Consider the following 12,182-nt stretch of genomic DNA (forward strand, 5'->3'; position numbering starts at 1 on the left):
GGCCGCGACCCGTTGCTACCCTTCGACAGCCTCCTGCCTCACGACCCTTGTATCAGCAGTTACGCTTGTGACGCCATTGCCCGAGCTGACGCCGCCCGCCAAATCGCTCGAGATCGCCTCGACGCAGTCATCGTTTGTATTCACTCTACTTATCAACACTGTTAGCAACATCACTGGGCAAACGGTTCCAGTGTAATTTGGAACGCATTTATTTAAAACATACTGCAGTCATTGAAGACCAAGCAGGACGCTTCACAACTCACTCAAAAACGACGGTACGACCTTCATCACCGTCCCGCCCATTACCCTCCCGACTACCTCGTACTCATCTGGCTCCCTGCGCGTCATGTGGGCCTGTGTGGGAAGTTGCTGCCTCGTTACGTGGGCCCTTACCGCGTCTTGCGGCAACTAAGCAATGTGACCTACGAGATCGCGCCCCTACAACCCCACTCCTCGTGCAGCCCTCTCCACACAGCTCGTACACGTCGCCCGTCTTCAGCCCTACCATCGAAACCCACCACCGTAGGACGCCCAGGGACTGTGCTTCCTTCCGCCCGGCGGAGGAGGGGGGTGGGTAGTGTTACGGTGCATAGTTGCTAGGCGAAGACGACGTTGTTTTGGGACGTTCGGCAGTGGACGACGACGAGGACATGGCAGTTTGTGCTGGTGTGATTTAACTCGGTGTGCCTTCTAACTGTGGCCTGTCCCGTCTGCTGCGGGGTTAACCCCCCGTAATTATATTGGACGTCGATCAGGTGACGTCTCTTACACAAGAACATCTGAGAATGACCTACGCTGCCGTAGTACACACTCAAAGGCGTCCTATCCGCCATCCGAATGACTACAGTTGCCCGCCCCACCATTTTTCAGCAAGCTGCGCTACTTTTTTCAGACCTCTGGAAGACCTCAGATAAATGCTTCCCACAATGCTTCCACGGCAGACAACCTGGCCGTATTACCAGGCACTGCACATACAGAAAAATGAGCCTTTGAGCATGCGCCTACGACGCATTATGATCCCAAACTGGCCACCGGCCACAGGAGTCAGAGTTAGGCTTAAATCTCACCGACTACACGCATCGCAGCCCATAGAGGTTCCCGTAACCTTCATACACCAGGTTATTATCGCCACGTCGCAGCTACGCAGCTACCGCTAGAGGACGGCCTCGCAGCCCCCGCAAGAGAAACTAAAGACAATAACCTCTGGAGGTGACGCCGTTCAGGAGGGAGGCGCCGAAGACTCTCCAGCGACCACACAGCATCAAGACGCCACACCGAGTAATTTGACACCGAATTGAAAGATAGGCTCGAAGGCCAACTTGAAACGCGAGGATACGAACCACGGACCTTTATGTTGCTCTCGACGATCGCTCGGTAGTGGCGCTAGTAGGCCATGAAGCGGGCAACTGTTTCGTCAGCGGAAGACTTCGAGCTCAGCTCAAGAAAGTGGCGTTCAATGCGGACGTCCCAAAAGTCCGCACCGCTGGAGGCCATGTAGGTTCACCGCAATTACAGTGCACAGCACAAGTAATGATCAACGGTCGTACTTACACTGTGACCTTCATAGTCCTGCAGCAATGTTCCCGGGACGTGATCGTAAAATGGACGTTTAAATTGGCATCTATAGCAATCATTGCACTTCAATACAAGTCTGTCATTTTTTCTACGGAAGAAGCCCAACCTTTGAAAGAAGAAACCAGAGCATCACGTATCTTGAGTACGTTCCATGAAGTGAACGTCCCATCCCAGTCAAGCGTCGCCTTCTGTGTGGCTGCCGCGATTACCGAGAAAATAATCGAGGTAAACACGAAGCTGCTCTTAGATCGAAGACTCGCCATCGTTCGAGGTATCGCCCGTTTTCGAAAGAGACTAGCTGGTGAGCTCGCGACGAGCTGCAGCAAACAATATCCACAGCTCAGCAGAGCCGCGTTGATTGATTTCCTAAATATCCGACATTCTATGCGCCTTCGCTCTCAGGCCGATCCACAGAAGATTTTTCTCACCAAGAAATCTTATCCTCCTTCGACAGCCCTCGCCAGGAACAGAAAAAAAAATTAGATATGCCCTCTTCTTCAGTGCTACAATGAGTGCTACTCGTTATCGTGGAAGGTGGAACAAACGCGCATTGCCAAAAATCACACTGTAACCAAAGAACACCTTCGACCTCTCCGCCAAAGCCCCTACCAAAGCCCCTAGTCTACCTTTCCGGGTGCACTTGTAGCTCATTTCTTCAGTCCTTATAGGTTGTCCATATTCTATTTCTGCGCTCCTAATCACCCCATTTGGAGTACTGCTATAATAGCATCTGGAATAGTGTGGTCCTACCCCTGTTCACGCAAAATTAATGAGCTAGTGCAGCGTGCCCTTCGCTGACAGAGTTGAGCACAATAATAAGCCTCCCATTAGCTTGGTGGACTTCGCAGAAAACATCAAACCATGCAGTGACAGTAACCTAACTTTCTAGTGAAAGAAATGCGGCTCTGAGTACTCTCTGGACAAAGGTTCAATAATGGCCAAAATGAGAGTAAATTTAACTCGTGGAATAATAGAAGCTCTGCAGTTGGCTGCTTTGAAAAATAAATGCGGCAGCAAGCCTTCTATACGCGTATCCCCGTCCAAACGATATACAACCGTACTACGTGCCGAAAACCAATGACTCATCATTTTATTTCCTCGTTCTGTTCTCTCACGGTTTCTTCTGGCATGTGTACTTGTTAGTCCTCTCAAGTCGCGTTCGCATGGGTCGTCTGGAAATCCTTCATTCGGAAGTTAGCGTCTGTTGTGTGTGTATATATTCTTCGTCCGTTTGTGCTACCACTCATGGCATGGATCAGATAGAGACTTGCTCATGTTTCCGCCCTTGCCTGTGCATGTTTGGGCACCATGGTAGCTGCGATGAAAGGCGCACCTAAAATTTGTATAGTAGCCATCACCACATCAGAAAATAACAAGCCGCCGCGGTAGCTCAGTGGTTATGGCGCTCCGCTGCTGACCCGAAACACGCGGGTTCGATCCCGGCCGCGGCGGTCGAATTTCGATGGAAGGGAAATTCTACAGGCCCGTGTACTGTACAATGTCAGTGCACGTTAAAGAACCCCAGGTGGTCGAAACTTCCGGCGCCCTTCACTACGGCGTCCCACATAGCCTGAGTGGTTTTGGGACGTTAAACCCCATAAACCAAACCAAACCAGAAAAGATCACATACGAATCATTGTTCATTTCTCTGAGCCAATGGAAAAAAAAAACTCTCTCACTTGGCTTCTGAATCCCTAGCAAGGCTCTTTTTTGTCCATGAAAAGTCCCTGAATGCTACCACGTCGTACCATGGCCCGCACAGCACAAAGCCGCCACCCGCAGTTCCGCACGCTGACGTGCAGTTAGCCGAGTGCGCATTATCACATTTTACTGAATGAGCACAGAAATTCAGAGGGTCGCCTGCATGCATACCTGACACGATTACTGAATTCATTAGTATTACCATAAAACAGCCAACTTTAGACTCCTTCTATTCTTTCATTTCTTGATATAGTTTCGTAAGCAATGCGCTTTAATTGGGACTCAAAGAATAGAACGCTCATAATGCGTGCGTACTACGCTGTGAGAAGTGTCGCAAAGCTCTTCGCTCGAAGAAAGACCTTGTTCACTTCTATGTTCATTAAGGGATTGTCTCTCCAATGCGCGAGCAGACAAACAGCAGGTACGCTATTATTAACTTCCTGTTTCAGTTGTTTCCTCGTTTTACCATGCATAATTATGAAGCCCGCCTAATTTATCACCCTCTCCAATTGTCAGAATTCTCCCCAGTGTGACATAATTAAGAGTCACTTTCTACTGTTTTTTTTTCTATGGCAGGCGCGCTGCCTTTGAGAGCTACGGGAGCTAGAAGTTTAACGCGCATATAAAAACATACATAAAATAAATGAGCAAAGAAGCGGCAGTTTGGCGAAATTGCTCTTTGTCATTACAGTTGAAGAAACACTGTGAAAGAGGTGAGGACAGAATAGCTTCGGTAGAGGATGGAACACAGCTTTAAGCACATGGCTTCTGCCGTCATTTTGTTTCATCTCCGCTTTTTGCAGAAAGAGAAACTAGTTTAAGAAAGACAGTGCATTGGGAATAAGCGATGAGCCATCGCCTCGTGGCAAATGTCTTTTTTTCTAAGCCACAGCCCACATTTTGCGCTCCCTCTCTTTCTTTGTCTGTGTAAATTTCAAGACAATGGTCGAATCAATAGAAGAACTAGGCGGTTAGCGCCAGCGTGAAAAATGAACAGGCCACGGCGAAAACTCATTCCCTGAGCACTGAAGACTAAAACATACAAGGAGCACTTTTTTTGACACATTGCCATTCATTCAGGAACACCTTTTCCGACACAATAAACTAGAAAAGATAAGCGTTCGTGACTGTTTATAGAAGACCCAGCAAAACAGCTCACTGTTCCTTGCGCTACCTACTGAGAACAAAAAAAATAAATATAATGGTGCAAGCGTCACCGAACCTCAGGACCCCGAAAACATAATTTAATGTAGCCTTTGATAACAAAGCTACCCCGTAGCAAAAATCTGATTTGAATTTCTATTTCTGCAGTCTTAAATGTGAGGTCAAGTTGAGGGCAAATATAGATCTGTGGGAGGCCTCAAAATCAACCCAGTCCTTCTGCTCTGTAAATCCGTGTCTTCTCATCTAAATAAAGAAGACCTATCAATGGGTGAATATTTATACCAAAGTACAGGTATCGGCAACCAGAACGTAAGCGAGACAAGCAGGCTTGCCCCCTGATATTCATGGCGATTATTTACCTTTTGAAGAAGAAAAAAACTCGTCTCGGATTGATATTATGCTAGAGGCAGTCCCCTGTCGACAAAATCACTATGACCAACAAGTTAAATTGTAGCACCTAATCAAGGTACGGAACAGCCTCGATAAGCTATATGCGTCATAGTGAAAAGCACTGTTAGGGAGAATCTCCTCACAGCATGAGAAATTTGCAGGACCCCTGTAGCAGCTTCGAAGTTCCCAGAAAAACAACTATGAACTCATCTGCTTTGAGGAAGAAAATATTTTAAAGAGGTCACCAAATCTCTCATGCCGAAAACTCAACGTGAATATAATTGACATTGTCATAGCATTTTGAAAGATCCAAAAGCCAAAAGCATCACACGAGTAAAAAAAAACATTTCTGCCAAGGGATCCTTATTCTTTGCGGAGGGATATAGTATATTGCCCAATTCATTCAAGAGAATACCACCTCCGGCTCATTAGTATGCAATAGTAATCAGGGTTAGTCAGAAACGCTACAACTGACGGTGTTGTAAAAGTTAGAATATAAGAATAAATATTGCCCGAGTAGTGGTTTCCGTAAGAACAGGTAAAGTACGACGAGAGCGTAGAAGTATAGCGCGCTCCATTAGAGGCGGCTAGTGAGAAATGACCCGCCCGCGGAGACGCGCGCCTGCTACTTCAGACTAGGGAGGAGAGCTCATTGAAGAAAATTATGCGTGGAAAATTAAAAAGAAACGTACTTCATACCAATGCATATATGCATCCCGCTCTCTAATTCTTTACTCCTTTTACCGTGCAATAAAAACACAGCTACAGCTGTAGCTCGATCTCTCTGTACACAGTAGTCCTATGAGTTTGCTGTTTTTTCGTCGTTGCGGCATTGAAGAAAACAAAGAAAAAGCTTTTTTTTTTTTCAGACGCTGATATCAGTATCTCGCACATGCAGCAGCATTTAGCCGTGCACATAAAAAAGTTTCCGTGCTAAAGTGTGCTTCGTTTTGAAAGAAATTCGTAATTAGATTGTTGCCAGTCTTTTGCTGAGGGTTTACCATGGCCAGAACCCTTTTTATCGCTTATGCTGTTTTCTCGCGCAGATATTGCAATTAAAATAGGATACAACTCTCTGAGAAGGCGCGAATGCGAACAGGTTGACACATGTTTAACGAGGCCTAAATGGCATGGCAGGTCTCATGAATATCACCACTGCTCTGGGAAGTGTTCCTACAAAGTATCACTCGGGATGATACACAAAGAACTTAGTCGAAATAACGAACGCTTTGACAATGCTACCCAAAACAAGAAGACATGAAAAAACCGCGTTGAAAATGTGTACACTTGCTACCAGTGAAGCAGGAACAAATCGCAGTGCGCAAAATACCAAGCTCTCGCACATGCACATTAAAATCAGATAAAAAGCTTGACATGGTTGATGTCAGAATTAATGCGACATCCCTGAAGCTTCATTGCTCTTCCACCACATACACCACTGCAAATTCATTGCTGCTCACAGATAGGGATATCTAAACAATAGCACTTTAAGGCCTTAACATGTGGCCAACAGCAGTGAACTGAATTTCGCTAAAACACCGACAGCCTCGACAAGCATGGCGTCATACCGCAGCACACACCACAGGGAACCTCGCTGCAATTAAAGGCTCGCTGTAAAAATGATGTCTCGAAGAATGAACCGTGAAGCCTATCCCAACTTGTGGGCGATTCCTCTGAGCGGGGACGCACAGGCAGTGACTAGAGGCAGGTCTTCGTAACAGAAAGGTTTAGCCCCGAATGCAGAAATCTAACTTCACTCGAACTTGTGTCGCGCTTGGACTCAACTACGGTAAGTCGACTTGAAGCACCAAGTCGACTTCAGAACCCTCAAGTTCGGTTTCGTGTTTCATAAATGCTCAACTTGACTTGCTTCGTCAAGTCGAGGGCGTGCTTCGATGCGAGGACAAACTGGTCGTCTGTGATCGAGATTAACAATTGATTCCCAACCATAACGCATGTTACGTGACCAAAAAAGTATATAGTTCACTGAACATTCGCAGGCACATAAATAGTATGAGCGCTTTTTGGAGAAAAAAGCTTCCGGCGGGCACTGCAAACCAGTGCTCTCCGCGTCTATGGCGCGAATGAGGTTTTCGGTTGGCAACGTGCGTCACAGGTGTTCAGCCATGTGCTAAGGAAAACACGCCGCTCACGCAGTTTTCGTCGTGGTGTTGTCGCTTGCAGTAGAAGAAAATGTCGCAGCCGACCCAAGTACCTTTGTCGCCGATAGACAATGCGCCCTCGCAACGCAAGGCAGCACCGCGATTCGCGGCGGAAGAGAAGTCGCTGCTAACCTCGATCGTGAAGCAGCGCGCACATGTTTTGGAATGTAAAAAAACGGACCTCGAGTCTTTAGCAAAAAAAAATCAAGCATGGAAGGAGGTGGCAAATATATTCAATTCCCACCACGGTGTTACCCGGCGCGACTTCCTGCAGCTCAAGAAGTGCTGGGCGAATCCCAAACAGAAGTGGAAGGAGGAGAGTGCCAAGGGAAAGCGGGAGCGCCACAAGACCGGTAAGCACACTTTGCGAATCGCACACGATTGGCGCATTTGGGCTGTGTTTACATTTCACTTGCCTGCATATTTTGTATTCGCGGATTAACGCGTGACAGTTCAGCGCACTGAGCAGGAATACGCTTGTAAGCACCAAGTGCTGGAAAGCGTTATGGAACTGTAGGACACGCATATACGGTGTAAATCGTGCTTTCAACGAAATGTGCTGTTTGCTTCTTTCTTCATGATTCCATGTGCCGGCTTTGCGAGAAGTAATCAGGCTGCCATGAGAGCGTAAAAAGCGGCCGGCGACGAAGCGGCGACGCCGCGGTCACCAGTTAACAGGATAACCTGCGTGACGTGAGCGCGCTCTGTACCCCTCTGGGTTTCCTGACAGCATGAGAATCGGAAAGGGCATCCTTGTCGCTTTTCGCGAAGATGGTGCATGCATCCTGTGTTTGTGTCAACAGTTCTCTAGCAGCGACATGCACAGAGAGCAGCCAGCCTTTACTGGTTCTTATTAATTTCTTCGAGTATATAGGCACGAAAACAAGTAGGAGCACAGGCTAGTGTGTACAATTTTTCGTATGCGAGCAGTTTAAAAGATCTAGTTTCCAATAAACGTGAGGAAGATCATTCTTTCCACGCTCAGCCAAGGACTGGAAAGGCCTTCCACACATCACCCCAATTACCTGCCCATGAACATCTGCGAACTGTTTAGCAGCGACCTTTAACAGCGAATAATATTTGTACCTTACGTTTTTTCTTTGTTTATTCAATCTGCGTTTCAATGTAACCCACCCGTTATGTAATACCCCAAATCCTGGGGTCCTTTAAGGTAATAAAGTGAAGTGAAGGAAGGAAAAGCGGCGGAGGATAATTTATTTTTAATTGAAATACTTTATTTTTCAAAGCTGGCTTCCCTGTGTGCTAAATCACTATTCTTGTTTAGGGGGAGGACCCGCACCGGCCGACATGGATCCTGTCACTGAGCAGGTGGGAGCAGTGGCAAGCCATATGAGCACCAGAATTCCGAATGAATTTGATTCTGATGGTGCACCTGACCTGCCCCCCGTCCACACTCTGCCCGTCGTGAGGCTGCTTCAGCCAATGATCGACGGCACAGATGACATGGAGTTTGACTACAGAGGTAAGGTATTCTGCATAAGTAATGTACTGGAGTAGCAAGAAAAGCATTTCCTACCCTGTGCACTTCTTTTAATGCCACATACAGCATGCAATTTCACAGTACACACTGTGTTGAGTGGTCCTTGTGAACACTATGGGGTGCTATGAAGGACAGAAAGGGTTGAATCTTTCATGGGTAATAAACAGTAAAGCATGACTGGAAACAACACTAGATAAAGGTGTTGTGCATGGGGTTGCAAGTGTTTGGGCAAGTAGAGAAACGCTGCATCAATGGGCATTATAATGGTAGGCTGCTCAAAGCAACGTCTGTACATAGAGGCCACGTTTGCCTTTCCTCCATACAAGCATGTCAGTGAAGTGCTGCTGTTCTGCACCAGAAGCTGGGGAGTAAGCTCAGGTGGTGTGGTACGTGGCGAGCGTTGTCAGTGCTGCGGTCTTAACTGCAACATTTTCACATCTGGATGTTTTTGTTTGTGCATCTTGTTTAGGCATTCTTGCATCACTTTCGGAGCAGTAACACAGTTTTCATTTGGGTGCAATTCTTTGAAATGTGTGCTGCTTATCTAGCGCAGTGTCATATCGATGTACTTGCATGCCGCAATGCCTACTTCTTGCCCCAAATACTTACTGCAGCCGATCTGTTTGCAATGCTCAAAGCCTTCATAACCTGGCTGCTTCTTTAAGCATGTTTTTAGTTTTGTATGCAGAGATGTTACTGCACAGTATTTGATTTTTTGCATCTTAGAAAGTTGCTTCCTAAGCTATGGTCCTTCCTGTTTTATAGTAGGCTGCTGTTTACCTTGTGTATGTAGCATGAACTTGGAAAGCTTCTGAGCTTTTGAAGATAGCATCACTGATGGCAGTGCATTTGCTCACAGGGGAACTGTGGAGCAATAGTTTGTGTGGGCAGCATCGCCACGAAAAATAGAACAGCGCAGGGAGGTGAAGCAAAGAGCTTTCTTACTGCTTTTATTAAGTCATTCATTTAGATGCAATTGCCTGTTGTGCACGCATTATTTACAACACAGCTGTGTACGCAGTTGCGACGCTGGTTACAAGAATGGTGCTGTACGTGCCAGTGTAAAACAAGAACACTGCAGGAGTTTTCAATTGATTTTTGATGCAAGATGAACATCTGAAGTCATGAGAAAAAAACCGTGGTACACTGTAGTTTGTACGTGAAGCTAGCAAACGCAATGGATACTGTTTCATAACCTTGCATTTATCTTGTCTCGCATATTTTGGTCTTTTTGGTTGATTGCAGACGACCAGTGGAAGCCAACCAGCCTTGACGGAGGCCAGTCACAGCCATCAGTGACCCCTGCTGGAACAAGTGGGACAGCTGCAGCAGCTCCAGAGGAAACTGAGGACGACAACAGCACCTCGTCACCCATCGTTCGGCCTGATGCTGCTTCCAACACAGTTGTATCTGGAGCTGATGCAAACTGCACCATTGCTGCAGCAGTGGCCACTGGGGACAGTAGGGCTCCGAGAGGGCGGATGGCCCTTTTAGAGAGAACCCTATCGGACGAAAATGATGTTCGAGTTGCTCTCCTTTGGGAGGAGCATGTGCTCCGCCTGCAACTCATGGAGGAGGACCATAAGGACATGCTTTATGAGCGGCATCGCAAGAAAACTTTTTATGATGAACTCAACGATTGAAAACTTGAAGCGCAACGAAAAATAACAAGTTTGAAGAACAAGTTCAAGAAAAGCAGATAGAAAAAGTGAAGCCTGACCTCGAAATTCTGCAAACTGAGAAGGCGATAAAGCAGGAACAGCTTCGCAGACTGCAAGAGGCTCCAAATTGAACAGTCCCCAGCTTGGGCGAAATTGCAATGCTGTGGGACAACTCCAGAACCAAGCGGCTTTTTCCCGTCAAAGGATGCCCTTCCAGCAAATGGCGTCGGCCAATTCTCATGAACCTGCTAGCGTGACACTGCAGATAGAAGACTATCCTCATCCATGGAAGGCCGGGACTATCCCCTTTCATTGCCACTGCCTGCATTGCCACGCTAGCAGGCCCATGAGAATTGGCCGACGCCATTTGCTGGAAGGGCGTCCTTTGACGGGGAAAAGCCGCTTGGTTCTGGAGTTGCATCACGCTCTGAAATAAACAGTGCCCCAGCTGACGTCAAAATGGAATGCTGTCTGAATGTTTGCGCTAGTATGTGGCAGCTCATATAACTACACCTTGTTTGCACATGTGTGCCTTTAAGCGCATGGCAGTGTGGAGAAACATGCTGCCCAGCCACTTCCTTGCACGCTAGACAAGCTATCGCACAACAGTAGGTTGTTCATGTGGCAAACAGGATTGTTGTCTACACCTGCTGGTATCACTGTGTGGAGCCTGCAGATGTGCACTCAAATTGCACTTTGTGTTTATATTTTGTAGAAGCTGTAATGCTATAGAGGAACGGCCAGAACCTTATATGGCCTCACAAAATGCGCTGTAGGGAACAACAGCAGGACGCATGGCAAAAGTTCCTATCAAAACAGTTCAATATCCTGTGCAAACAGACCACAGAAGAAGTAAATACATGCATCTGATGTCTTGAACTGTGCAGCAAAAGAAAATGAGCAGTTTGATGATGCAGTTCAGCATACCTGCTGAAGCAATGAGAAAAATGCACCTTGATTTGGGACCATAATGTTATAGTATTAAAGATGCAGCACAGTTCTCGCAGCCAAAGCAGCAATATTTCGCACTGTTCAACAACGCACAAATTGCACACCTACCGTGCCCTACGATCATGACTGTTACACCTGCAGCAAATTCTAAGAGTTTTTAATGCATGTTAAAGCAAAGCCAATGAGGTACCAGGTCCTCAAAAAGTTAATTGTGTTCCTTGAAAATTCTTGACAGCAGGATGAGCTGAAATATTTTTCCTGGTATGCAACCACATTGACATCAATCGCACCTTGGAATGCATGGTGAAAGCATTAGTTTCAAGCTAAATACTGGCTACAGCAAGAATACTGTGAACTTGCACGCAATGTGACTTCTTGGATAAAACCTGCCAGCTCAGCTGTCTAGGTGCAAGAGATCTCTACAAGACATAGCATACAGCATGTGACAACTAATTAGAGCCATCAGTGACTGCAAAACATAAGAATACAGTGAATGCAAAACAATAAATGAGATGCAATGAGAAAGCACAGAAGTCAAGAAACCCTTCATTATTGAGAAAAAAACAAGTGAATAAAATTAGCATGGCATTCAACCTACAAAGAAATACATTCAAGAAGGGTACAGAGGTAAACAACAAAGTGAACAATAATAATAATCATAACAGCATATAATACATTTCACTAATTGAAGCATTGGTTAAAAGCTGTGAATCGCATCAAAGTGCCATCTGTCAGCCGTATCAGTGTGCCAATTTTCACCAGTCTGACCATGATCAACATGACGACATCTACATTGATGTAATAAACTGCACTGCCAACAAATATTTCAGGCTATTGCGACTTTGACAGAAGACCGTGCTTCGTTTCTTCTGATGCAGTGTTGTGCTGTTTTGTTCCGCTCCCATCCTGAGAGGGATGTGCCCTGCGTTTCACTGCCTACAGCCTGAGGGATGGGCTGGACCTCAGGGGATTAAACAGTAATGTTGAGTGAGCCAAGGTGCTCTGAGCCTTGGCAAAAAGGCTAATCCAGTCGCTCGTCACTATGAACTTTCCATTCCTGGCCCTTTGCTCGTGAAA

The 12,182-nt window shown here is 46.4% G+C and overlaps 1 protein-coding gene across 1 annotated transcript; it reads left to right on the forward strand.

Moving 5' to 3' along the window:
- The first annotated feature begins 7,023 nt into the window (after positions 1-7,023).
- On the forward strand, positions 7,024-10,285 carry LOC149328384 (uncharacterized). Its single transcript, XM_089558981.1, has 4 exons — positions 7,024-7,345; positions 8,278-8,475; positions 9,739-10,096; positions 10,147-10,285. Exons 1-4 carry the CDS (start codon positions 7,024-7,026, stop codon positions 10,283-10,285), a joined length of 1,017 nt encoding a protein of 338 aa, XP_089415107.1.
- The last annotated feature ends 1,897 nt before the right edge of the window (positions 10,286-12,182 follow it).

This window comes from Amblyomma mixtum, chromosome 9 (assembly GCF_055824585.1).
Source record: "Amblyomma mixtum isolate Tamu chromosome 9, ASM5582458v1, whole genome shotgun sequence".
In the NCBI taxonomy this organism is placed as follows: domain Eukaryota; kingdom Metazoa; phylum Arthropoda; class Arachnida; order Ixodida; family Ixodidae; genus Amblyomma; species Amblyomma mixtum.

Excerpts from the sequence above, each read along its gene's own strand:
- LOC149328384 (XM_089558981.1), top strand. The coding sequence starts at position 7,024 with ATGTCGCAGCCGACCCAAGTACCTTTGTCGCCGATAGACAATGCGCCC. Across the intron at positions 7,346-8,277 it reads GCGGGAGCGCCACAAGACCG|GGGGAGGACCCGCACCGGCC; the intron begins GTAAGCACACTT and ends ATTCTTGTTTAG. Across the intron at positions 10,097-10,146 it reads AAGGACATGCTTTATGAGCG|CGCAACGAAAAATAACAAGT; the intron begins GCATCGCAAGAA and ends GAAAACTTGAAG.